The sequence below is a fragment of the Colobus angolensis genome, unplaced genomic scaffold (genome assembly GCF_000951035.1).
Source record: "Colobus angolensis palliatus isolate OR3802 unplaced genomic scaffold, Cang.pa_1.0 Scaffold321, whole genome shotgun sequence".
NCBI classification, from domain to species: Eukaryota; Metazoa; Chordata; class Mammalia; order Primates; family Cercopithecidae; genus Colobus; species Colobus angolensis.
In genome coordinates this window covers 251743-279433 of record NW_012116500.1, presented here as the reverse complement: position 1 = coordinate 279433, position 27691 = coordinate 251743, and the positions used below count along the sequence as shown (strand labels likewise).

The 27691-nt window shown below is 39.6% G+C and overlaps 2 protein-coding genes across 2 annotated transcripts in view; one reads left to right on the top strand and one right to left on the bottom strand.

Moving 5' to 3' along the window:
- KIN (Kin17 DNA and RNA binding protein) overlaps positions 1-19743 on the top strand; it is a 44271-nt gene extending 24528 nt beyond the window's left edge. Inside the window, exons 6-13 of the mRNA XM_011951622.1 lie at positions 156-204; positions 1066-1126; positions 6584-6713; positions 9153-9203; positions 11254-11322; positions 12479-12578; positions 14983-15083; positions 18826-19743. Coding sequence (XP_011807012.1) covers positions 156-204; positions 1066-1126; positions 6584-6713; positions 9153-9203; positions 11254-11322; positions 12479-12578; positions 14983-15083; positions 18826-18888 — 624 coding nt within the window. The 3' untranslated portion in view covers positions 18889-19743. The remainder of the gene's footprint in view (positions 1-155; positions 205-1065; positions 1127-6583; positions 6714-9152; positions 9204-11253; positions 11323-12478; positions 12579-14982; positions 15084-18825) is intronic.
- A 6942-nt stretch (positions 19744-26685) lies between these two features.
- The window catches only part of ITIH2 (inter-alpha-trypsin inhibitor heavy chain 2), a 46033-nt gene continuing 45027 nt past the window's right edge, over positions 26686-27691 (bottom strand). Inside the window, exon 21 of the mRNA XM_011951620.1 lies at positions 26686-27020. Within this exon, the coding sequence (XP_011807010.1) occupies positions 26873-27020 (148 nt within the window). The 3' untranslated portion in view covers positions 26686-26872. The remainder of the gene's footprint in view (positions 27021-27691) is intronic.

The following is a 27691-nucleotide window of genomic DNA, read 5'->3' as shown; positions in this document are numbered from 1 at the left end:
GCCCGGCCAAAAGCATGTAATTTCTTAATTAGGATCTTAATCACTTGTGTGTTAGAGCTGCCTGGCAACACATGTAGCAAGTCATAATTTAAGCCTATTGAATGGTGATAGTAAATGCACTGTACACCAAAACCTTAAAACTTTCTTTTTTTTAGGAGGCCCCTACTTTTACGGAATTAAGCAGAGAAAATGATGAAGAGAAAGGTAGTTTTATTTTTTCTTTTCTTTCTTTTTTTAAACATAGATGCTTTTATATTGGTTTTGTTAAAAATGCACTTGTCAACCTATCTGGGAATAAGACATCCAATCTGTCTGAGTTACATTGTTTTTATTGATTTAATGAAAAGGTAATACTAATGAATTAATTGGGTAGGCTAGCTGAAGCTACAAGTAACAAAATTGACTACAATTAGCTTAAACAATAAGGAAATATCTTGCCATAATAAGAATCTCAGAGGTAAGGTGGTTCTGCATGCTGTGTGGACACAAGGTAGCTGCCAACACGCCAGCCATCACATGCAGACTCTGCATTGTCGTGAGGGTGGCAGAAAGCATCTCTGGATGCTCTTCTAGAGTCCTGTTAGGAGCAAGGATACTTTTCCAAGAAGACACTCCTCCCTTCAATAGATTTCCTTTCAGATGTCATTGGCCAGAACTGTATCACACGTCCACCCAAAAAGCAGTCACTGGGATTATGTTGATTGGTTTAGACAATCAGAATTTACCCCAGAGATGAACATGGTGTTATGTCCCCTGAGCCGCAGGCAAGAGGTATGGAGACCTAAACAGAATTAGAGTACTGTTCCCCAGGGGAAATGGGGATAGAGCGGGGAAGTGCCTGTGTGGTCTGCCATGGTGACATGGCGTGCAAAGTTCCTCCTGTTCTATGGTTGTCAATCTGGGACGTTTTACAGGATTGTGTGGTCTCCGCATAGGAACATTTTAGCTCTCGTTTATTGAAAATGTCCCTGAGATCCTCTGTGAACACTTTGTAGTATCTTATCTGAGAAGTTTTATTATGATTTTCCTGAAATGTACATGTGGAATAACATTTTTTTCTTCTAGTCACGTTTAATTTGAGTAAAGGAGCATGCAGTTCATCCGGAGCAACGTCTTCCAAGTCAAGGTGAGCTGCATCATTCATGGATATCTTAACACTTTAGGATTTTTGTGAAATATTGGTTACTGCATTTTAAAGTATTGTGAATCATTTTTTTCTAGTTGTAGTTTTCACCTTTTTTTGGTTTTTGTTGGTTGCACTGTTTTCTTGTCAATTGTTCTTTTTTTTGTTTTTGTTTTTAAGAGATAGGGTCTTGCTATGTTGCCCAGGCTGGCCTTGAACTCCTGGGCTCAAGGTGATCTTCCTGCCTCAGCCTCCCAGGTATCAATAGCTGGGATTATGGTCACACCCTACTGTGCCCCAACTAGCAACTATTCTTTTCCTATTTGCCTGTGATGAGATGATTCTGTTTTGTGAGGAAAGCCTCATTGTGATTATATGTTTCACATGAATAAACATTTGCTTCTCCATGAATCCTTCTCCGTTTAATGGTTCCTTGTTTGCTATATAAAACTGTTTATTTTCCTGTCTTAGCCCACTTGCCACAGTTTAAATGTTAGCTGGGTATGCATTTTTCTTTCGCTTGCTGCATTGTGAGTTTTCTGAGAATAGAGATTATCAACCTCTCTCCTTAGCCTCCAGTACAGTGTAAATATACCAGGAAACACTCAGTAATCATTACCTGCCCTTCTAGATGGTCTAGCACAGGTTAGGTCAGCAAACTTTTTCTGTAAAGAGCCACACAGTAAATATTTTAGGCTTTTTTGGCCAGATGTCTTTGTCACAATAAGTGAACTCTGCTGTCGTAGTGAGAAAGCAGCCGTGGACAGTGCATGAAGGAACTGAGCATGGCTGGGTTCCAGTAAATTTATTTACAAAAGCTGGTGGCAGATGACAGCTGGCATTTGGCCTTTAGGCTGTCGTTTACCAAAACCTGGCATAGCATGTGGTCAGGTAGTTCTACCTACTTTCTACATTACTTCTCTTGCAATTTTTAATGTATTCTTTCACCAAATCTTTATTCACTATTTCTGACATGCAGTACATTCAGTTTCGTCATGGAGGTTAAAAAAGTTGAGTAAGACAAGACAGTCAAGTACCAGTATCTACTGGAATTTGCTTTTAAGCTGGTGATATTTTCTATTTTACTTAGTACTTTACATGTTGTTTTTTTTAAGATCTAAGTTTTTCAGGTTTGTTTATAGGTCATTGTTTATTTACACTATTGAATAAGTGGCTAGGAGTATGGAAGGAGATAGATAGGCTGAATCAGCAGTATAGATCAGCTTTAAAATGATTTGCCAGATGTCTTAACTTGGATCAAAATAATGTTTCAAAATTAACACCTACATTAGATATAATCAAGAAATTGGTTATTTGGATTCTACATCTGGGTACATTCCGGAAGAATTGTCTAACATTGGCATGATATGACCTGGAAGACAGGCTCAAATATAACACACATGCCTTATTGTTTTAGAACGTTATGCATTTCTGTCTGTTCTTTTGAATTATGTGTTATTCCTAGATGTAGATAGATGTTAAAATTGGTTCCAGTGTTCCCCAAATTGACCTCCCTTGTATTAGTTTTCTATGGTCGCTGTAACAGATTACCACAAACTGGGTGGCTTAAAACAACAGAAATATGTTCTTTTTCTGGAGATCAGATTCTGAATCATTATCACTGGATTGGAATCAAGGAGCCTGCCTGCTGGCTGTGCTCTGGGGAAGAATCTGTCCCTTGCCTTTTCCAGCTCTGTTGGCCACTGGCATTACTTGGCTCGTGGTTGCATCTCTCCAGTATTTAAGAGCAGCATCTTGAAATGTCTCTTTGCCCCATCCTCACATTGCCTTTTCCTCCAGGTGTCAAATCTCCCTCTACCTTGCTCTTACAAGAAAAGGAATGATTGCAGTTAGGGTCCACCCTGATAATCCAGGCCAGGCTCCTCATCTTAAGATCTTTAACTTAATCTCATTTGCAAAGACCCTTTTCTTAGATAAGGTAACATTGATAGGTTTCAGGAATAAGGACCTGATATTTTTGGGGGTCTATTCAGCCTGCTGTACCCCTATGCCAAGCCTTGATATTAGTAAAAAGATTTGTTTTATTTGACCAATTTTGATAATGTATTTGATAATTTATTTGATAAGTTAAGATGTTGTGACCTGAGTCCATGAATAAGGAACAATATATGTATAAGTATGTAAATAGTGTCCTAGATAATACAACTGAAAGACATCTGATTTTTTTTTTCTCTGAGATTATCATACATAATATAGTTTGGGATTCATTCTCCTGTGGATTTATATCTCTTATATATCTAAAACCTAGAATAAACTAAATGATGTAGATATCAAAGTGGACATTTTAGGCTATGTTGAGGCACGAAAATGGGCCCCCTTATTGCTTGAAAAAGTTTACTTGATTTTCATTTCTGTTTCTTCTTTGGGCTTCTTTATCTCCTTTGAGAAGGGCTAGAATTCACTCTAGTTACTGAAAGCAAAAATGAGGGCTGTTCAAGGAGCCTTACTTTCCATTTTCTATCTGTTCATATTCATATCTTGCCTTGATTTTATTTTAACTCTGCCTTACCCCTGTCTCAGTCTCTCACCCTTCTGATGGAATCTTGATATTGCCAGCAAAAGGACCTTTCTAAACTTCAGCTCTTACCATGTCACTCATTTCTTAACGTCTCTTGGTTTCGGCATCTCTAAGATGACCTTGAATTTTTTTACATACTATTAAGTGACTTTTGTGATCCTGTGTGTCTCCTGCCGTTTTCACTCAGCTGTGCCCACTGATTTGGGCTTTCCCAAATGAGCCTGGGGTCTCCCCCTTTCCTGCCTTTACATCTGCTGTTCCCCTTCCTGGAATGCCCTTTACATCTCTTTTCCCACTTCACCCTGAGGATATTGCTGGGCTCTTCTTGTCACCTTTTTTCCCCATTATTGTCGCATTCTAAGCATTTAATGATGCTGAGTAAATTTTCTTTTTCTTTTTTTTTTGAGAGAGTTTTGCTGTTTTTGCCCAGGCTGGAGCATAATGGTATGATCTCAGCTCACCACAACCTCTGCCTTCCAAGTTCAGGAGATTCTCCTGCCTCAGCCTCCCGAGTAGCTGGGAGGACGGGCATGCGACACCATGCTCGGCTGATTTTTTTGTATTTTTAATAGAAACTGGGTTTCACCATGTTGGTCAGGCTGGTCTCAAACTCCTGACCTCAAATGATCCACCCACCTCAGCCTCCCAAAGTGCTGAGATTACAGGCATGAACCACCACGCCAGCCCAGTTCAGTTTTAAGAAGAGTAAATAATAGCCTTAAATAAACTCAAGTGTCTAAGCTGAGATTAACACCAAAATACTGAAATAATTTATAGATGTATTAATATTTAGGGACTCACTGTTGAGAACCTCTGAGTAATCCTGGAGATTGGTAGAGGAGCCGGAAGGCAGAAAAATAAGCAAATATATTTTTTTAAGTGGAGAAAAATCTTCAGAAAATAATAGATTAACAAGCGTTTCAAACAGATTACGATAGGAGATAGGTGGTTTGTGAACATGAGACGAGGAAGTGGTAATCACTCAAGCCAAAAATAACCACTTAATCCTAACTCCTCTTTTGCTAGGGTGATTAGTGCCTATTTTGTAGACATATTGTGGTTGATTGTGATCTGAATTATCCCTGGATCCCTAGTTCAAAGTATACTTAAATCTAAAGAACATTTAAGTAGAAAGTTGAAGAGCTTATCTTTACGTGGACTTGGCCTGTGCAAAACCCATGTCCATTATTATAGTTGTCACACCCTGGGAAATGCGTTCAGTAATAGAATCAGAGTTTAAATATATGTTCAGGAGGTTGATTTACAGGTCAAAACCCAGTAAGTAAAATTTTACAAAGGTAAATGGAAAGCCTGACAGTTAGGTAAAGAGGAAACAACTCCCATAAAAACAGAGTGACAGAGTCCTGACCTACAATTCTCCATAGAGAAAAGATGTAGGGGTTTTAGTTGACTTCAAACTTAATGTAACCCAGCAGTTCATCAATCTAATGCTACCTTTAAATGTATTTTTTTAAAAGTCCAAATAAAGGAAAATAATATATCTGTTATATTCTCTACTAATCATATATTTTTTTTTCTTGGTTAGCTCCATGGTAGCTTTGTGTAAATATTTATCCTTTGCTTCATCTTTTGTAAATATGACACATTAAATGATTAGATGGGTAAAAGTCATTTGATCAGCAAATATTAATGGAGCATCTATTTCATGTGAGTTACAAGATAGTTAGTGCTACTTTGCAGGAAAAAATAGATGGTTCCTCCCTACTACAAGAGAGGAGTCATACATACAAATGATTATCGTACAAGGTGCAGTGTGATGCATGCCACAAGGCACTGTGGCAGTTCAAAACACTGCAAGATCCAAGAACCCTCAGGAAGAATGGACCTTGAAGAATTTTAACAAATGGGGATAAAAGGAGAGATTATTTTAGGTATAAAACAAGGCATGTGCAAATTTTCAGAGGCTCAAAGCATAGGGCATGGCTCAGTCAATAGCGAATTGTTCTTAGTGACTGGTGTACATAGAAAGTCAGGGATGGTGACTAGAATGGTATTCTGGGACCAGTGGTGACAGTTGTATATTGGCAGTAAAGAAGTTAGAATTTACACTGTCAGCCAGGCGCAGTGGCTCATGCCTGTAATCGCAGCACTTTGGGAGGACAAGGCAGGTGGATCACCTGAAGTCAAGAATTTAAGACCAGCCTGGCCAACATTGCAAAACCCTGTCTCTACTAAAAATACAAAAATTAGCCCAGCGTGGTGGTGCGAGCCTGTAATCCCAGCTACTTGGGAGGCTGAGGCACAAGAATTGCTTGAACCTGGGAGGTGGAGGTTGCAATGAGCCGAGATCATGCCACTGCATTTCAGCCTGGGCAACAGAGTGAGACTCCATGTCAAAAAAAAAAAAAAAAAGGATTTACATTGTCAACTCTGGGCAGTTGGGAGCAATTAAAAACTTTTAAGTAACACATTGGAATTTTGCTTTACAAAACCAGAACTGAGAGTAACATGCTAGACTTAAATCTGTCATTTGAAAACATGTCATTTAATTATTACATTTGAGTTAGGAGTTGGGTCATGTTATTATCTTCATTTATAGATGAAGATTTGAGGCTTAGGAAAGTGAATTACCCCAGGTCCTAATAGAAGTAGCCTCAAACCCTAATCTGCTCAACACCAAAGCCTAAGCTCACTACCATCATTTTACTATACAAAGTATAGTAGCACTGACCGAAGGATTGAGGAGAAGGTATAGAGAGTTAAAGACAGCACGGATTAATTAAATGCTCACTCAGTGCTGATAGTTCTGTAAGAGATGTGGACAGGTACTCCGTGGTTTTCACTAATCTCCTGTAAATTAATCATGTCACACATTTATTCTATATTGTGAATTTTGTGCATTGTAAAGCATGCGTCTGTGTACGGTTCTTGGTAACAAGCATGATTCTCCTGTTCATCAGTACTCTGGGACCGAGTGCACTGAAGACAATAGGAAGTTCAGCATCAGTGAAACGAAAAGAATCTGCCCAGAGCTCAGCTCAGTCCAAAGAAAAGAAGAAAAAGAAATCTGCACTGGATGAAATCATGGAGGTACAGTTTATGGACTGCGTATGGACACCTTAGAACCCAAGGAAAATTAAATCATTTCACCATTTATTAGATTAAAAAAAATTAGGAAAATTATCATATACGAACTAGGGAATAGTGACCTCACTACATATAGTTCCCTGAACTGGAGTTGGAGCCCCTCTAAATAGGTTTATTTATTTATTTATTTATTTTTTTGAGATGGAGTCTTGCTCTGTTGCCCAGGCTGGAGTGCAGTTGGCATGGTCTCGGCTCACTGCAACCTCTGCCTCCCAGGTTCAAATGATTCTCCTGGCTCAGCCTCCCGAGTAGCTGGGATTGCAGTCGCCCACCACCACACCTGGCTAGTTTTTGTATTTTTAGTAGAGATGGGGTTTCACCATGTTGGCCAGGCTGATCTCGAACTCCTGACCTCAAGTCATCCACCCACCTCGACCTCCCAAATGCTAGGATTACAAGTGTGAGCCACCGCGCCCCGCCTAAATAGTTTCCTTTTATGCCTTGGGTGCTGTCTTTGAAACTCCCTGTGTAGTTACGGTCAGTAGAATTCAATTAGAAATTGGAGTCCTCCGTCGTTGGCCTCCCTCCTTCAACCGCTACTCTCCTGTTGACTTTGACTTCCACTTAGCACCTCCTAGCTAGCAAGAGAAACCTGTGACATGGTTTTTTTTTTTTTTTTTTTTTGGTTGGTGTTGTTGAGACAGAGTCTCTCTCTGTCGCCCAGGTCAGAGTGCAGTTGCACAATCTCAGCTCACTGCAGCCTCCACCTCCCAGGTTCAAGAGATTCTCCTGCCTCAGCCTCCTGAGTCACTGGGATTACAGGCACCTGCCACCATGCCTGGCTAATTGTTTACATTTTTTATAGAGGCGGGATTTCACTATGCTGGCCAGGCTGATCTTGAACTCCTGGCCTCAGGTGATCCGCCCACCTCGGCCTCCCAAAATGCTGGGATTACAAGGTGTGAGCCACTGCCCCCGGCTGGCTGTTCAGTCTTCTCTGTTCCTAGTCCTCACACCATGCAGGACGATCTGAAAAACTTCAAGTAAAATATAAGATGAATATACTATGAAACTGAGTCACTATTACATGCTGCACTTTGTGCAAGGCCCCGGGTCTGTACAGTAGAAAGAAAAACAGTCCTTGTTAGTCATGGAGCTTTCCTTCTAACGACAGAGCTGTTCAGCAGTGAGCCAGTGAATGATCACAAAATGCTGAGCACCAAGGAGGTATGAGGGTAGGGCCTGGGGAGAGATCCTGTGAACCATGCCTAGACAGGAACGATTAAGCATCCAAAGGAAAGGCCTACGGGACTGGAGTGCAGCAAGCACATGGTGGCGTCTGAGGTCAGAGAGCCAGGAGGGCCAACACCACAGAGGTCTTACATGCTGTGACAGGGATTTTTTAAATTTAATTTTATTGAAAGTAAAATGGAAAGTCTTTGACCTTCTTTGAATATAATGAATACTAATTTTAGAACATTGTTGAAAAGTTGAAGGATTTAAAATGAGTTTTTTTTCTTTTTTGAGATGGAGTGTGACTCTGTGACCCAGGCTGGAGTGCAGCAATGTGACCTCGGCTCACTGCAGCCTCCGCCTCACAGGTTCAAGCAATTCTTGTGTCTGGGACTACAGGTGTGCACCACCATGCCTGGCTAATTTTTGTACTTTTAGTAGAGACGGGGTTTCACCATGTTGGCCAGGCTAGTCTCAAACTCCTGACCTCGTGATCCTCCCACCTCGGCCTCCCAAAGTGTTGGGATTACAGTCGTGAGCCACCGTGCCCAGCCTAAAATGAGGCTTCAGATCAACCAAGGGATTATTACATTGTTTGATCCCACTGAAAATTGGTACTTAGGGTTGAGAAAGAAAACCCTAAAGCAGTTGAGAAAGAAAAGGATTGGATATTTTTGCCAAAACAGCCAGACAGCACTCTTTTCTTTTGGTCACTCTCATTTATTTACCTCTTGGTGGTATTTTTCTTCCCTTTCATTCATGAGCTTTACTGTCATTTTCAAACAGGGAGCCCCCTGTTTGCTACCAGGCTGTATGCTTAACCATGCTGTGCCACATTGATCTATGCGTTACGATTTTACTGCATGAAAACGTGACCTCTTTTCCAGCTCCTGACAGTCACATGGGAGAAAGTGAGTGAGGGCAGGTATGGGCTGGTCTTGCAGCTGGAATAGGGGTTGTGTCTATTTGCTTCCTAGGTCAGTTGACTTGCTTTATTACATACTTTTAAAAATGCAAGTTTTTTAAAATCAAAAACTAATGACAAATAATGTTTATTTGTATTTATCAGAGCTTGCAAATTATGTCATTGGTCTTCTGTGAAGTAGAAGACTTCACAGTTTTATGGTGTTATTTTATTAAATAGATGAGTATTTTGAAGTCCAGTGAGAATTTTAAGGAGATAATTTTCAGACATTATGTGTTCTACAGATTGAAGAGGAAAAGAAAAGAACTGCCCGAACAGACTACTGGCTACAGCCTGTGAGTATTCAGTTGGCGTTTCTTAAGTTCTAAATGTATGTTTAAGTGAGTGATTTAACTAGCATTTAGTATAAGTAACTAAACTTTTCAAACATGCATAATCTATATAGAGTTAGTTATAACTTATAATAAATTTTCTTTCTATTAGATCTTTAATTACTGGTTGCACTTCTATTGGAGGGTTACTTCATGCTTATAGACTAATGTTCCTTAAGTTTGGTGCTAAACTTGTTTATGGACATCTTGAATTTGAGCCAGAAATTTTCAATTTTTGTTATAAGACAAAAGGTTGTGTTTTCAGAAATGAGTAGAACTATAAATGCTCAAGTGTTGGTTTTCAATTTACAACTTACTGAAACTAGAATTGTCCATTTATTAATAGGTACATTGTGGAGAAAAGCAGGTTTTAGTTTTACAAACTCAAGGGAGTTTTATATTTTATTGCTTATTTATTAATTTATTATCGTTTTAAAAAATAATTTAAAAATTGTTTTTAAACATTTAGCAATATTGTTAAATGATTATTTATTGATGCTCTATTTTAGACTTACTGAGATGTGACATTTTCATAAAACTTTCAGAGTGTCTTATTCTTTTTTTTATTTTTAAATAGAGACAAGGTCTTGCTGTATTGACTAGGCTGGTCTCAAACTCCTGGCTTCAAGCGATCCTCCCACCTCAGCTTCCAGAGTAGCTAGGATTACAAGCATACACCACTAATGCCCTGCTGATTTTTGTGTTTTTCGTAGAGACGAGGTTTTACTCTGTTGCCCAGGCTGGTCAACATAGCAGGCTCAAGCAATCCTCCTGCCTCAGCTTCCCTAATAGCTGAGATTACAGGCCCGGCTCATTTTGTATTTTTAGTAAAAACGGGATTTCTCCATGTTGGTCAGGCTGGTCTCAAACTCCAGACCTCAGGTGATCCACCTGCCTCGGCCTCCCAGAGTGCTGGGATTACAGGGGTGAGCCACTGCGCCCAGCCCACTGTGCTTAATTTTTAAACTCAGAAAGGAAATATTTTTAACAGCTCTACTGTGGGCAAGGGCCAGTAAGTGCAGTGGTGTAATGAATTATCTTCCAGTGACTGGAGTGTGAACCCATGAGAGCCTTTGAGAAATTAGCCCAGAAAATAGTATAGCTAAATTGGAGAAGTTGTTTTGGTATTAATTGGCTTCATTTAGAAAGTCTTAAAAGTGAGACTTCCTTAAACATTTATTTCTACTATTAAATACCCTCTCCCCAAAGTCCTTCCTGAGGTTTTGTTAGTATGATTTTAAGTATGGCTTTATGAAGTACTTGCAACCATCTCTTTGATATATTCACTTGAAGTAGAAAATATAGAATCTCTGCAGTGAATATTGCATTGTTAGGCAATTTAATTTTCATTATTAGCTCTTAGACAGCTAATCCAAATCAGGAAAAAATGGTAAAGAAGCAAACTCCAAATTCATTAATAGGAAATAAGTCCAGATTTTCCTCCCGTTTGAGAATTAGATGCTCAGAAGAATAATACCTTTAGCTATAACTAATCTGGAGGAATCCCATTTGTATCAAAATTCGAAGCAACCTAATGAGAAAGGGGCATTGTGAGAACTGTCCTGCATAAGCTCGAAGGCTCAGTGCCCTGCAGTTTCCAGTGAGTCTCTTGCAATCTGAGTTTTTATCAGCAGTGAACACCTCAGTGCTTTTCACTTCCTGCAATGGAGAGAAAGAAACTATCTACGAAAGACATACAGTACTAGAGTTGAGATTCACCGATAACAGTCCTAGATTTCCAGAACTCTTCAATGTAGGAATCAAACATTTTGTACATACATGTGTATGTTTTTTTCCTCTTGCTAACCATGATGAACAGAAAGGGGAAGAATGAATAAAAGATTGCTAAGGAAGTGTTTGCCATTATTGGGAAGGCAGAGAACTCCAGCATTTCTTATTTGGCAGGGCAGTTACATTTTCCTGTGGTTTTGGGTGAACATAATTAAAAAGGAAAAAGTAAATAAATGATCACTTCTGTCCTTCCTTTCATCTTTTTTTTGTTGTTATTTTCTAGGAAATTATTGTGAAAATTATAACCAAAAAACTGGGAGAGAAATATCATAAGAAAAAGGGTATCGTTAAGGTAAGGACATGCAATTATGAATGGAATTTGTGAAAAAAGCTTGGGTCACTAAGTGAAGCTATTTTGGTATTTCTTGAAAATCAAGTCCTGGTAGCAGAAGTACTGTGTCTAAAATTCTTGATTATCCCATGAAATGGAAGCTGAATTCATGATTGTTGGAGAAATACTTCTTTTTCATCCATAGTTTATACTCAACGTTGATCTGTTTTCTTACTAGGACAGATTGTACGTGTGAAGTCCCATCAGCACCTCTTCAAAATCTCAGCATGCATGCCTTGCTTGTCAGTAAAATGTATTTTATTTTTTAATCATAGGCCATATATTAAAAGTAATGGCAAAAACTGCAATTACTTTTACACCAGCCTAATAATTATACTGTCAAGGTCTCACGAGGACTTCTTGTGTTTTGCTTGAGAGACCGCCTTTTGGCCACTCTGGGATTTTATTTATTTTTATTTTTGAGACAGAGTCTGGCTCTGTTGTCCAGGCTGGAGTGCAGTGGTACGATCTTGGCTCATTGCAACCATCGCCTCCTGGGTTCCAGTGATTCTCCTGCCTCAGCCTCCCAAGTAGCTGGGATTACAGGCACCCGCCACCACTCCTGGCTAACTTTTGTATTTTTAGTAGAGACGGGGTTTCACCAAGTTGGCCGAGCTGGTCTCGAACTCCTGACCTTAGGTGATCCACCCGCCTCAGCCTCCCAAAGTACTGGGATTAGAGGCATGAGCCACCGCACCCGGCCTACTCTGAGATTTTAAAGTATGTATCAATATTCTAGGCCTTTTCTCCCTTTTTGCCTTTCCTAAATTTAGTTTTATTTTAGCACCCAGCCTTGTTCATGCCTGTTGCCCTTCTTCCACTGTACACTAAGCTAGGCAAAACTACCCCTCTTGTTAGATTTCTTAAAGTCTTATTCCAGGACCACCAATCTGTTATTCTTTCCCGATGAAAACCTTTACTAAGCTTTGAATTGAGTTCTTTATTGAGAACCATAGGCTGGGAAATCATGTATGGAATCTAGAAAATAGTGTCATTTATAGAAGGAGTTACTCCTATCTTTTGATTGATATTTTGTCTTCATTTCACTTACTTTTGTCCTTTTAAATGAGTGTGCACTTATTTCTTCTATTATAAAAGTGTTCATTTTACATGACAGGAAGTAATTGACAAATATACAGCTGTTGTGAAGATGATTGATTCTGGAGACAAGCTGAAACTTGACCAGACTCATTTAGAGACAGTAATTCCAGCACCAGGTAAATCTGTTTGCAGACCATTTAATACATATGCCATCAAAATGAGCAGTTCCATTCTTAAACCACTGTATTTTGACAGTGCTTGATGGTTGTAGTTATTTTTCTGTCTTGGCAACATTAACTGCCAGCGTAACTCATCTCTGTTTGGATTCTAGGGCATTGTAGTTTACTGGTTCCCTGGTGAAGCTGTTTTGTGGCGTCAATGGATTTTCCTTTCCTGGAATACTTTTTTTTTTTTCCTGAAGCAAAACATAGATGTATATGGATAGCATTTGTTATATTAGGCTTATGGTTATAACCATAAGGTGGAGAATCTCTCATCTGAAATGCCTGGACTTTCACTCAGAAGTGTTTCCAATTTTGGATTTTGGAATATTTGCGTATACATAATTGGATATCTTCGGGTTGGAACCCAATTTTTTGTCTTAACACAAAATTGATTTATTTTTTTTTTTATTTATTTATTCATTTTTGAGACATAGTTTCACTCTGTCACCCAGGCTGGAGTGTAGTGGCACGATCTTGACTCACTGCAACCTTCACTTCCCGGGTCAAGCAATTCTCCTGCCTTAGCTTCCCAAGTAGCTGGGACTACAGGCATGCACCACCACATCCAGCTAATTTTTGTATTTTTAGTAAAGACGGGGCTTCACCATGTTGGCCAAGCTGGTCTCGAACTCCTGATCTCAAGTTATCCACCCACCTCAGCCTCTCAAAGGACTGGAATTGCAGGCGTGAGCCACCGCACCCAGCCTCATTTATGTTTTATATGCACCTTACACACATGACCTGAAGGTAATTTTATACAATATTTTGAATAATTTTGATTGCATCTTTCTTGACAGTGACCTGTCACTGGAGGTCAGGTGTGGAATTTTCCACTTGTGGCATGATGTCAGCACTCAAAAGATTTTAGATTTTGGAGCTTTTCAAATTTTGGGTTTTCAGATTAGGGATGTTCAACCTGTAATGTATTTGTTTAGCTCTCTGTGATAGTCAAGTGAAAGTCTGTGTTATTTTGCTTTTTTTCCCCCGTAGTTGTCTTTGCCTTCTGGAAACTTACCCGTATCTGAGTACAAACACTACTTCGACCAGGTTGTTTGCTTCTGACTCAGAATCTTCCTGGGGGGTGTCATTGCCAATGTAGTGATAACATCAGTCCATGGAACTTCCAATGACCATATTCTTTATTCTTTTTTCCTCCTAAAGTAAAAATTTTTTTTACAAATTAGAAAAACTTGTGTTAGCTTTATTGTGGTAGAACTGATGTACGATAAATCACACATATGTGAAGTATACAATTTGGTAAGTTTGAACATTGCCTACTTCATAAAACCGTCACTGCAATCAAGATGATGGCCAAATCCCCTCATTTTGCTCTCTAATCCCTCCCTCCTACCTTCTGCTCCTGCGTCCCCCGTCTTCCTTGGCATTTGCTGACATGCTTTCTGTCACTGTAATTCAGTTCTTATTTTTCAGGAATTTTATATAAATTAAGTTTCTATAAATATAAATGTGTCCTGTTTTCTGGTCTGGCTACTTTTACTCAGCGTAATTATTTTGGATTCACCTATGTGGTGACATGTATCTGTAGTTCATTCTTTTTTCTTGCTCTATGTCATTGTATGGATATGCAGTATTCCCCCCTTATCCTATACCTTCCAAGACCACCAGTGAATGCCTGAAACCATGGATAGTACCAAACTATATATACTATGTGTTTTTCCTACATACATACCTATAATAAAGTTTAACTTATGAATTAGGCACAGTAAAAGATTTAGAATAATAACTAATAATAAAAGAGCAATTATAATAATACACTATAATAAAAGTCATGTGAATGTGGTCTCTTTCTCTCAAAATATTTTATTGTACTGTATACACCTATTTTTGGACCGCGCTGACTGAGTAACCGAAACCTGGGATAAGGGGGGACTCCTGTACCACTTTGTTTACCCAGTTATCTGTTGATAGACATTTGGCTTATTTACAGCTTTTGGCTGTTAAAATTACTGTGAACATATATGTACAAAGCTTTGTGTGGATATCTGGTTTCTTTTTTCTTGGGTGAATACATAGAATGGCTCAGTCACATGGTAGGTATAACTTTAAAGTTTTGTAAAACTGCCAAACCCTCTTATGCATTTTGCAAAGAGACAAAGTAACCTAAATTTTCTCTGATTACTTCTGGACTCTGAACATTTTCTCCAAGTACCTTATATTCCTTGCAGTCTAAAAGTAAAACATCTCAAAAAAAAAAAAAAGAGAACTTCTAAGAAAAAGGGTTTTGTTTTTTATTATGTTTATTAAGTGTAGTACATTTTTGTACATTGCTGTAACAAGTTAGAAGAAAAATGGAGATATTTCTTCACATTAATTTTTATATGCTTTTCCATCATAGGAAAAAGAATTCTAGTTTTAAATGGAGGCTACAGAGGAAATGAAGGTACCCTTGAATCCATCAATGAGAAGACTTTTTCAGCTACTATCGTCATTGAAACTGTAAGTTTGTTTATACAAAGACAGAAATTTCAAAATGCTTTAAAAATGTGCCATAGTGTTTTTTAATTGGATTGTTCTTTATTTTAGAATTTGAGTTTTTTATTAGCCTTGTATCCTATTTGGAAATCTGTAAGCTTATTTTCTTTAATGACTGTGCCAATGCTAAAGTATTTTATTTTCTGATTACAAAAGAAATGTTACTCATGCTTAAAACCTGAAAAATATATTTTAATTTAATATAAATAATTATAAAAATCATAATCCCCAAGCCCAACAATAAACCCCATTAATATTTTGGTCTGTTCCTTTCCAATCTTGGTGTTTTATGAAGGTGTGTATAATAGGTACCATTTGTATCCTTTTTTCCCCTCATATTGAATATAAAACTCAATTTGGCATAGTGAAGTTAGTCGGGGAAGTATAGTCATTGTCAAGAGGGAGGGAACCACAGAGGTCACCCACTTTTTTAAATGTCTTCCCTTTTTTCATAAAGGATTTAAGGTAGCAGAGATCAATACAGTAATTTAAAGAACTCTGACATATAAATAAAGTTGGTTATTGACTTAGAACTGATATTTCACTGACAGGTCTGTGACTGAGGCCCGAGATATCTTCAGAAAGAAAGTTTCCTTTTAAAACTCTGAACTACTGCACTGCGTATCTTTGATGCTAAACAAAAGAATTTTTCATCTCCAGTACAGTCCGTTTTAGTATTTCTGGGGGAGCTTGGGAGTCATAGATCACTAAGAGAGTTTAATGAAAGTTTAGACTCTTCAAAACGTTGCACATAATTTGCTAAATTTTCTTTGTTCTCCTGGGGAGTTTATAGGACCCCTAAGCCCATGGGCCTGTTAGAGGATATGTGTCTAGGAAGGTTTTCTGGAAAAACCAGTTAGGTCCTTATTTGAGAGAATTCTCATTTCAGTAAATCAAGCTTTTCTTTTTTTTTTTTTTTCTTTCTGATCCTGACAAGAAACTGTTACTTGCTAACTGTTACTCACTAATGTAAACTAAGGGGAAAAAAGGGAAAAAGGACTCTTACTTGGCATTGAGGAACGTGTGAGTCTGACTAAATTAGCAGATTGAGTTTTAACAAAAAACTCTAAGATTGTCTCTGACTCTGTCAGCGTAAGGCAATAGAAAATCCAGTATTTCCTTGACAACTTGCTTATCCTCCCCTTATTAATTTTTTTTTTTTTTGCATGGACCATGCATGAAACGTACCTTATTAATTCCATAGCGCTATCAAATACAGATCCTGCTTCATGTTTTCAAGTCAGGGAAACACAAAACGACTGATTACTGTTGAGGCTGTGTTGTGTTCCGTCTTGATGCCTTTGGTTTGCAGGTTATGTCCATTCATCAAAAGCTAATTTCTGCACTGTAGACCCAGTTCTGTACTGAGGTAGACCTTCTGCACTGTAGACCCAGTTTCATTTTCTGTACTGCGGTAGAACTTAGGAGCAAATCCACCTGAAAAGCCTTTCTGTTTGATTGCAAAGCAACATGTAGTTCTTTTAGAAGAGGGAATCTACCAGCTGGGCATGGTGGCTCAACCCTGTAATTCCAGCACTTTGGGAGGCCAAGGAGGATGGATCACGTGAGGTCAGGAGTTCGAGACCAGCCTGACCAACGTGGAGAAACCCCATCTCCACTAAAAATGCAAAAATTAGCTGGGCACAGTGGCAAATGCCTGTAGTCCCAGCTCAGGAGATTGAGGCAGGAGAATCGCTTGAACCTGGGAGGCAGAGGTTGCAGTGAGCTGAGATTGTGCCACTTCGGCCTGGGTGACAGAGCGAGACTCCATCTCAAAAAAAAAAAGGGAATCTATCTCCTAATTTTTTTTTCTACTGTTCTTCAGGCTGTTCTCATTAAAAAAAAAAAAACAAAAAAATCTCTGTATATGAATATGTCGCCACTTGAACTTTGCAAGTGGTTATTTTTATGATTTCTGGCACCTTAAGTTTTCATGTCATTGGTAATGTTTGAAATTTATGCATATATTAAGCAGATTTTTAACACCTAATAAATTGTTCCTAAATAGCCTCTGCTTTTTAGCTATTTGCCCTATAAACCCAAATGTCTGGCTCCCTTCTTATTCTCCAGATTTGTGGTTCTTATCAGAAAAATGCAATTGACCATAGAGCATTAAACACGATAATGAAAAATCCAACCTAGGTTATACTTTATCTGGGAACTTAATTCCTTTAAATATAATAATTATTTGTTGTTAAGGGAAGCAGTAAAAAAATGTTAAAATCTCAGTTCCAGGGTTAGGGTCATCATCATTGTCATCATTATCGTCGTCATCATCATGTTATATTTTGCAAGGGAAAGGATTAACTGTCAAATTTTATTTTTATTTTAATTTTATTTTATTTATTTATTTTCAAGACAGAGTCTCACTCTGTCTCCCAGGCTGGAGTGCAATGGCACGATCTCATCTCTCTGCAGCCTCCGCTTCCATGTTCAAGAAATTCTTCTGCTCCAGCCTCCCGAGTAGCTGGGATTATAGGCGTGTGCCACCACGCCCAGCTAATTTTTATATTTTTAGTAGAGATGGGGTTTTACTATGTCGGTCAGGCTGGTCTCAAACTCCTGACCTCAGGTAATCTACCCGCCTCGGCCTCCCAAAGTGCTGGGATTACAGACGTGAGCACTGTGCCCGACCCAACTGTCAAATTTTAAACAAAAGATTAAATAATAATTAGAGTTGAAAATTATTGAGCTCTCACTCATATTAAATTCCAGGTCTAGTCACTTTATATGAAATGACTCATTTATGTTTCCCAGCAACCCAATCATACACATATTACTATTATTTCCACTGGGAGATAATGGGGCAGAGAGAGGAAACTGAAGGACGGAGAGGTTAAATCAATTGTTGAAAGTGAGATTTGAACTTGGGGAGTGTGGGTCCACAGCCCATATTCTCTGTGTTCCCAGGTTATATCCGCTTTGGTGATAGAAGATATCTTTCATTAATTAAGTTTTCCTCTTTCTCTTTTTGTTCGATATAAAAGAAGAAAATAAATTTAAAGTTGGACTCTTTTTATAATCTAGACCAGTGTAACTATCACAGCCAACCTCGACAAACATGTTTGAGTATCTGTAATGCTTACAAAATGATATTTCCTATAAAAAAAAGAAAACCCCAAATGGACAATGGCACAAACATGGTGGAAGTTAACGTTTCACTCTAAAAACCCCAAATGGGTTTTTTTGATCAGGCAACTCTTTTCTAAGAGGTGATTTGTGACCCAGGGTCCTTCCAGCTAATGGCTCTACTGCCCTCAAGTGGCATCTCCAGTTGCCATGTCTGTACGCCTGGGGCAGGCCAAAGGAGCTTGGCAGATTGTGTTTCAGGGATAGCACGTTTGGACCATCACTTCTGTTTGCTTCCATGGGCTTGGAGTTCCATGCATGGCCACAGCTAACCACAAGGGAGCTAGGAAATTAGCTATTTATCCAGGAAGCAGAGGAGATACTGAACAGCTAGCGGGTTTCTGCCACAATATCTATTGATAATGTATGTCAGATGTCACAGAAGAAAATATGGATTTTCTTAATGAGGATGCCATAGATTATTCTTAAAATTCATAGATGTATACAAATGTTAACTATCTTAATGATATTTTAGGTATACAGAAAAGGCAAATTTGTATCCATAAGTATGGTGTCATTTTTTTGTCTTTTAGGAATGTGTGTTTTTAACCTTCTTTTAAATTATTTTAATTTGTAGGGCCCTTTAAAAGGACGCAGAGTGGAAGGAATTCAATATGAAGACTTTTCTAAACTCGCCTGAGTTTGAAAATGTGTTAACAATACATTAAAATCTTAAAGCATCAAATTGGTGTTCGCCAGGGCATTATGAGACTCTACTGTGTTAGGGTATTCTTTTGTATTAAAAAAACAGGTTTTTGAAAATATTACTGTATAATTGTTCAGCTAAACCTTGAGAACAATTTAATTATGTCTCATGAAGTATCAAAACTATGTAATTTTGTCCTTGTTATTTTTGTTTCCTTTGTAATTTACTTGAAGAATTTATATCTTCATTAAAGAATGTTATTATAAAGTGTTTTATATATGACAATTTAGAATCATGTAATTGGACGAAATCCTTCATACACTCTAAATTTATATTTTCAGTAGTAGAGTAGTAAAGTTGAACTACAAGTGTAATTGAATTTTAAATGTAAAACTATAAATATAGAAGCAGCTTTACTGTGGTAATAATTCATATACCATACAGACCACTCATTTAAAATATACATATAATTCAGTGGTTTTTAGTATTTTTGCAGAGTTGTGCAACCATCACCACTGTCTGCTTTTAAAACACTTTCATACCCCAAAATGAAGCCCTGTAATAGTCAATTGCTATTTTTTCCCTCTGCCCTAGCCCTAGGCAGCCACTAATGTACTATCCGTCTCTATGGATTTCCCTTTCTGGACATTTCTTATAAATGGAATCACATAATACATGATCTTTTATGACTGGCTTCTTACACTTAGCATCATGTTTTCAAGGTTCATCCATGTGGTAGCATGTAGGCCTGCTTCATTTGTTTTTATGGCTGTGTAATATTCCACTGTATGGATGTACCATATTTTGGTTATCCATTCATCAGTTGATAAACATTTGGATTGTTTCTACTTTTTGGCTGTTGTGAATAATGCTGCCACGATCATCCATTTACAGGATTTTATGTGTACAGAAGCTTTTGATTCTGCCAAACTCTTCCAGAGCAGCTATACCATTTTACAGTCCCACCAGCAATGTTGAACTATACAGTTTTATTTGTTTTTAATTTTTTTACTTTTAGAGACAGGGTCTCACTACGTTACTCAGGCTGCTCTCAAACTCCTGGGCTCAAGTGATCCTCCTGCCTCAGCCTCCCAAAGTGCTAGGATTGCAAGTGTGAGCCACGGCACCCTGCCTAACTATACAGTTTGAAATAAGTAGGGCAGTATATTATTAGGGAATGCAAGACAGGAAACCCACACTTGCCTGTGCCAAAGGAAAAGAAGAGAAGGGATATTTATGGTGCACATGACTGAAAGGAGCAGACGCTAGCTTCCAGGGCAGTGGGACCAGGTGTCAACAGCCTTCCCAGGCTTGCACTCTGTCTCTCGCTTCCTGTGCTGGCTCTCTACATTTACACTCTTGGGCACTCGAGGTTTACATCTTACCCTTCAGCAGCACCAGCAAGACAGAGATGATCTATCTTTTCTTTTTCTTTTTTTTCTTTTTTTGAGACGCAGTCTCACTCTTGCCCAGGCTGGAGTGCAGTGGCACAATCTCGGCTCACTGCAACCCCCACCTCCCAGGTTCAAGCCATTCTCCTGCCTCAGCCTCCTGAGTAGCTGGGACTACAAGCATGTGCCACCACACCCAGCTAATTTTTGTAATTTCAGTAGAGACGAGGTTTCACCATGTTGGCCAGGATGGTCTCGATCTCCTGACCCTGTGATCTGCCTGCCTCGGCCTCCCAAAGTGCTGGGATTACAGGCATGAGCCACCGTGCCTGACCTCTTTTTTTTTTTTTTTCTTTTTTGAGATAGGGTCTTGCTCTGTTACCCAGCCTGGAGTGCAGTAGCACAATCATGGCTGATTGCAGCCTCGTCCTCCTGGGCTTAGGTCATTGATTCTCCCACCTCAGCCTCCCGAGTTGCTGGGACTACAGGCATGCACTACCATGCCTGGCTAATTTTTTTGATTTTTAGTAGAGACAAGGTCTTGCAATGTTGCCCAGGCTGGTCTCAAACTCTTGAACTCAAGCAGTCTTCCTGCCTCGGCCTCCTAAAGTGTTGTGATTACAGGCGCGTGAGCTACCACGCCTTGCCTGAGTTGATCTTCTATAAGAAGAGTTCAAACAAACAACAGACCACACCAGGATGATCACTTCAAACATGAGGATGGGAATATGCTGACGTTAGACACAGGTACGGTGCCAACCCCTGGGATATCTCTCTTTAATTGAGAGTCAGGGAGGGCTGACAGCTTCTATTCTCAGAAGGTGGGAGAACATATGCTGTTAGCAGAAATGTAAGAGGCAGTAAAGAAATACTAGCAGGATGATGTCAGTAGCTTTACAGAAAATGTTCTTCAGGGATGAATTAAGATTTTTTCCAAGTAACCTGACAGCATAGTATGCAAAGCAACTGGGTTTTGGGTGTGGGCAGTCTTTAGATCAAATTCTGGCAGTTCTGTTCATTAGCTTTGTAATATTAGAATGTTAATGTTCTTGAATTGCAATGTTTTTAATGTATAAATTGTCAAAACGTTTTTCTGCAGGGTTGGTGTGAGACCTACAGAAAATACACATAAAGCATCGGACATGAAGTCCAGCACATAGTAGGTGTTGAATAAATGGCAGTGAGTGGTCATGTCCGGAAATGGAGCCAAGAAGTTGAGCCTGGACTACTAAGAATCTGGCCTGAAGAATTTCAAAAAGGAGAATGGTTCTCCCTGATAACAAATAGTGATGAGTAAAACCTGACAGATTACATATGCCTCCCCCAAATATGTAAGTTTGGAATCAACTCGGTGGTTTTCTTGAGAGAAAAACTTGTTTCATGTCTGCCTCCCACATTTAATTCTCCAACATCTTTCTGAAATTATTTCAGAATGAAATGAGGTAGCATACTTGAGGTTAAATTCAATAAAAAATATCTGAAGCATAAAAATACGATTCTAGATGTGACAGTAGTTTTTTCCCTCAAGTTCCTAGAGCCTGATAGTGTTTATGCTAAGCAAAATGACTACAGATAACTAACAACGGGTCTTATGATTAGACTTTTATTTTTGAAGCATCATAAGCGATTTTTCTTTTTTTCGAACATAGACTTTACTTATTAGAGCAGTTTCTGTGGGTTTTGACAAATGTATATCTGCCACTGTAGCATCACACAGAACAGCTTCACTGCCCTAGAAGCTTCCTGTGTTCTGCCTGTTCACTGTCTCCCCCCAAATCTCTGCTGACCACTGATCTTTTTACTGTCTCCCTAGTTTTGTCTCCATCGAAGGTCATGTAGTTGGAGTTGTACAGTGTGTAGCTTTTTCAGATTGGCTTCTTTCACCTAGTAGAACATACACATGTAAGGTTCCTCCGTGTTGTTTTGGTTAGGTGTTTGTGGCTCAATAGCACACTTCATTTTCTCGCTGAATAATATTCTGTTGTCTGAATGCACCACAGTTTATGCACTCACCTACTGAAGGATATCCTGGTTGCTTCCAAGGTTTGCAAATTATGAATAAAGCTGCTACAAACATCTGTATGCAGGTATTTTATGGATAGATGTTTTCAACTTATCTGTGTAAAGACCAAGGAGCACAATTGCTGGATCATATGCCAGGAGTCTTCTGAGAAACTACCCAACTGTCTTCCAGGGTGACTGTACCATTTTGTATTCAAACAAGCAATGAGTGAGAGTTCCTGTTGCTCCCCATCTCCACCAGCATTTGATGCTGTCAATGTTCTGGATTTTGGCCATCCTAATAGGTGTACAATGGGATCTTATCGTTGCTTTAATTTGCATTTCTTTGATGAAGTATGATGTGGGGCATCTTTTCATATGCTTATTTGCTGCCTGTATATCTTCTTTGGTGAGATGTATTTCAGGATTTTTGCCCACTATTTAATTGGGTGACTCATTTTCTTATTGTTGAATTTTAAGAGTTCTTTGTATATTTCAGTTAAGTGTTCTTTATCAAATGTGTCTTTTGCAGATATTTTCTCTCAGTCAGTGGCTTGTCTTCTTATTTTGTTTTAAGCTATTCTTTTTTTAACAACTGACTTGAGGTCATATCAAATTGTTGGTTTTGTTGTCCTGAGAGACCAAATTCTGTTTTCTTCATTAGAATCTCATTAAATCTCATTTGCTGATTTTTCCTTTGTCTTCTGGCATCACTTCTAACTGCCTCTCAGTTTCAGTTTTTCTTTTTTTTTTTGAGACGGAGTCTCGCTCTGTCACCCAGGCTGGAGTGCAGTGGCTGGATCTCAGCTCACTGCAAGCTCCGCCTCCCAGGTTTACGCCATTCTCCTGCCTCAGCCTCCAGAGTAGCTGGGACTACAGGCGCCCGCCACCTCGCCCGGCTAGTTTTTTGTATTTTTAGTAGAGACGGGGTTTCACCGTGTTAGCCAGGATGATCTCGAACTCCTGACCTCATGATCCACCCGTCTCGGCCTCCCAAAGTGCTGGGATTACAGGCTTGAGCCACCGCGCCCGGCCAGTTTCAGTTTTTCTGACATGATTGCATCAAATTCATTCAGCCAGTATTTATGGAGTGCCTTCAGTAGGTAAGCCATTGTACTGGAGATATGAGTGAGAAGGAGATAGAGACCCAAGGTGTGTGTTATAGGAATTGACAGACAATGTTCAATGATAATCAAATGAAATGATAGGCCAGTAAGAGAAACTTGATCATGTATAGCAGCTACTTGAAAATCTGCCCTGACTGCTGGGCCTGAGAAACTGTTCACTGATACCAGTATACACCTCAGTTCCTACTTGGGTAAGATGGAATCACAGGATTAGAATATGATCAGCCTTTTTAACTCTGTCACCCAGGCTAGAGTGCAGTGTTGCGATCTTGGCTCACTGCAACCTCCGCCTCCTGGGTTTAAGTGATTCTCCTGCCTTAGCCTCCCGAGTAGCTGGGATTACAGGTCCATGCCACGGCACCCACCTAAGTTTTGTATTTTTAGTAAAGACATGATTTCGCCATGTTGGTCAGGCTGGTGTTGAACTCCCGACCTCAGGTGGTCTGCCTGCCTTGGCCTCCCAAAGTGCTGGGATTACAGGCGTGAGCCACCGCACCCAGACAGAATATGATCAGCCTTGATTATAAGTTAGTCATTAGGTTGACTGCAGTGACCCTAGAAATGTTAATTAGATAACTGAATAATTATGCCACTTAAAGAAGCCATCCTGGAGGGTTTTTTTTTTCTCTTCTGTAGTTATTTTGGGAATAGTTACCAAGAAGTAGACTCAGCCATTGTGAAAAAGTTAAGAAAAATAACACTAAGTTCTTATAGGATACAAGCATCTCTGTGTACCTAGATAGCCAGGTAATTTTTACTTTGATTTTACTGGGCCTTTGGAGTCACTTATGTCTCCTTCAGTTGGGATAAGACTAAAGAGAAGATGCCACTTGATGGTAGTAAGTGATCCTTTAAAGCTGCAGTTTCTTTTGATAGAACTCTATTACCACATATAAGTATACACCCCAAGATTTTCATTATTACTTTTAAGACCACTGTGCACACATAAAATACTAAGAAGCTAAACTTAGTATCTGCAGGTAGAAGTTTTAAATTCAAGATTTTAACCGAGTAACAGAATTAATGTTAAAATCTCACTTTTGAAGTTTATGTTGAATATTAGCATTCTAATATTTAATATGTTTCTATTTTTGAAATAGGAAATGGAAAAGATGCGGCGGATTTTTCAAAAGTGTATCATAGGTGACCACTTCTTATAGAAGAAGAAAACTAAGAGGTAGTGCTATTTACCTCTTCAGCACTAAGGCTATCTTTACTTTTATTTATTTTTTTGAAGAGATGGGAGTCTCACTATGTTGCCTAGGCTGGTCTTGAACTCCTGGCCTCCAATGATGCTCCTGCCTTGGCCTCTGAAAGTGCTGGGATTATAGGCATGAGGCACCACGCCTAGCCAGTAATCTTTAGCTTCTAGAAACAATCACATTTCCTTAAGATTTTGCAATTAGGTTTAGAGATGCCCACTTGCTTTTTCAAGTATGGGTTGGATATGTGCAAAAAAAGAGTTTTGCCTCTAAAATGAAAAATGACTTTTATCAGATTACGGAAAGAAAGATTCATAAAAATGTGCCTTTAAAAAGCTTTTTTAAAGTGCAAATTCACCAATTTGGCTTTTGAGAATATGTTCATTTTAGGAATTGATTTTTTAAGGAAAGTTGTAAACACAGCAAAGCACAGAATTACAGTGGTTCAGACTTGCATCTTAGCACCAAAATCCACTGTACAAGAGCAGACAGCATAAAGTAACCCAGTTTCACTTTAAATTGGTTGCTTATTTTATTCTGTCTTATAATTGTCATTGGCTTTTTGTTAGAACATAATTTACTACTTTATTTTGAAATAAAGTCTAATATAAGATTTAGCATGTAAGTGGTATTCCTCAGAAATGGTTTAAATGCAAATGAAGTAACAGTTCTACCAGGAGTACTAAAAAAAATGCCGTGTTCAAGGTATATTAAATGTGTGTGAAACTTGATTCACAGACACACAGGGCTTCCAGAGAATTTGGAACTATGATTCAGAATTCACTTAGCAACATTCACAGTGTGTCTCATTAGCCATCTGAGGTAACATCCTGAGCGATTTTAAATATGTGCAGAATTTGGGAGCAACAAAAAGTCCAAGTGGGGCTGGGCATGGTGGCTCACGCTGGTAATCCCAGCTACTTGGGAGGCTGAGGCAGGAGGATCACTTGAACCCAGGAGGTGGAGGTTGCAGTGAGCCGAGATTGCGCCACTGTGCTCCAGCCTGGGCAATAAAGTGAGATTCCATCTCAAGAAAACACACACACACACACACACACACACAGAGAGTAAAGAAATCACCTTCCCTTGTGTGGGTGGGCCTCATCTAATCAGTCAAAGGTCTGAATAGAACAAAAAGGCTGATCTCCCCAAGTCAGAGGGGTTCTCTAGCGTACGGCCTTTGGACTTCATCTGCAGCATCAGCTCTTCTTGCCTGATGGCTTTTGGACTGGAATACTGGCTCCTCCCTGGGTCTTCTGTACCATAAGCCTACTCTGCAGATTTTGGATTTACAAGCCTCCATAATCACATGGGCCAATCCTTATTGTAAATCTCCTGTGGGTTCTGTTTTTCTGGAGAACCATGGCTAATCCATAGGCCTCACACACTCAGAAGGGTCCCAGGGACCAACACTATGAAGAGAATCTTGGACAAAAATACTGGGTTATCACAGGCACCATAGCAAGGCTATCCCTACAGAGGGTAGCAGGGCTTTAGTATAAATCTCTACGAAGCACCTAAGATCAAGTAACCCCCATTCATATTCTATGCTCACCATCTAACCCTCTCATAATCATACCTCCCATGCAACTAGTAGTGTAAAGATGGATGCAATCTGCAAGGTTGAGGACCTGAGACTCAACAACAATGAAATGATCAGCTGGGTGTGGTGGCTCATACCTGTAATCCCAGCACTTTGGAAGGTTGAGGCGGGAGAATCACTTGAGCCCAGGAGTTTGAGACCAGCCTGGGGACCATAGTGAGAGCTTGTCTCTGCGAAAAAATAAAAATGAGCCAGGCATGGTGACATGCACCTGTAGTCCCAGCTACTAGGGAGGTTGAAGTGGGAGGAGTGCTTGTGCCCAGGCTGAGGCTGCAGTGAGCTGTGATCACGCCACTGCACTCCAACCTGGGCAACAGAGCGAGACCCTGTCTCAAAGGAAAAAGAAAAGATGAATAAATGATCACAGTAAATGCCACATTTAAGGCTCTGTCCAGATGCTGGCTTGTCTCTGCACCACCTTGATTCACACACTTTGGCGTCTAAAAATGCAACAAAATCCTAAAAGCTCATTTGTAAGATGTTTATTTTCTTCAGGTGTATTTACAGGCTTTATAAAACACCCTGATATCTGGTTCATTTTAATTAACCACCCTGATATCTGGTTCATTTTAATTATTCAAACCAAAGAATATCTGCAAAAGTGACAGGGGAAAGATGTGTATTAATATATATAATTTCCCAGACTATAAACCCTTAAGGCCGTTTGAGAAAGCTGTAGAGCTGAGGCACGAAGTAATCCTTGTAATGCCCGTCAATGAATCCTTTTCCACTGTTGTGGACAAACCAGCAGGTAACGTCCGTTCCAAACACTAGATCCGTTCTGTAGTCTTTCTGTAAGCCCCTGCAAGGAAGCAAGGCGTGTGGTTAGCGGGCGGCAGAGGGATGGCTGGCCGGGCACCTCTAAACACAAGACCCTATCTGTCTTTTCCTTGCTGTTCATCGTGTTCCGTCACCACATCTGCCGCCCCCCCACCTATCGCTGCTCCCCAAGTTATGTGAAACACCCAAGTCTGGGCCTTGGTGTTGGAAGGACAGAGAATCAGCGGAATGTCCTTAGAGAACTCAAAGAACCCTTAGAGTTGATCCATATGGGCTTTTCCAGCAAGGGAAACAGTAGCCAATGGAAAGAAGGCAGGAACAAGACTCCACAGTGTTGAGGCTGACCTCACCGGTCACTTGAAGGATGAGTCGGCGGCCAGGCACGGTGGCTCATGCCTGTCATCCCAGCGCTTTGGGAGGCCAAGGCGGGCGGATCATTTGAGGCCAGGAGTTCAAGACGAGCCTGGCCAACATGGAGAAACCCTGTCTCTACTAAAAATAATTTTTAAAAAAATTAGCTGGGCGTATGCCTGTAGTCCCAATTACTCGAGAGACTGAGGCACGAGAATCGCTTGAACCCAGGAGGCGGGGGGTTGCAGTGAGCCAAGGTCGTACCACTGCACTCCAGCCTGGGCAACAGAGCAAGACTCTGTCATCAAAAAAAAAAACATCATCATCATCATCATCATCATC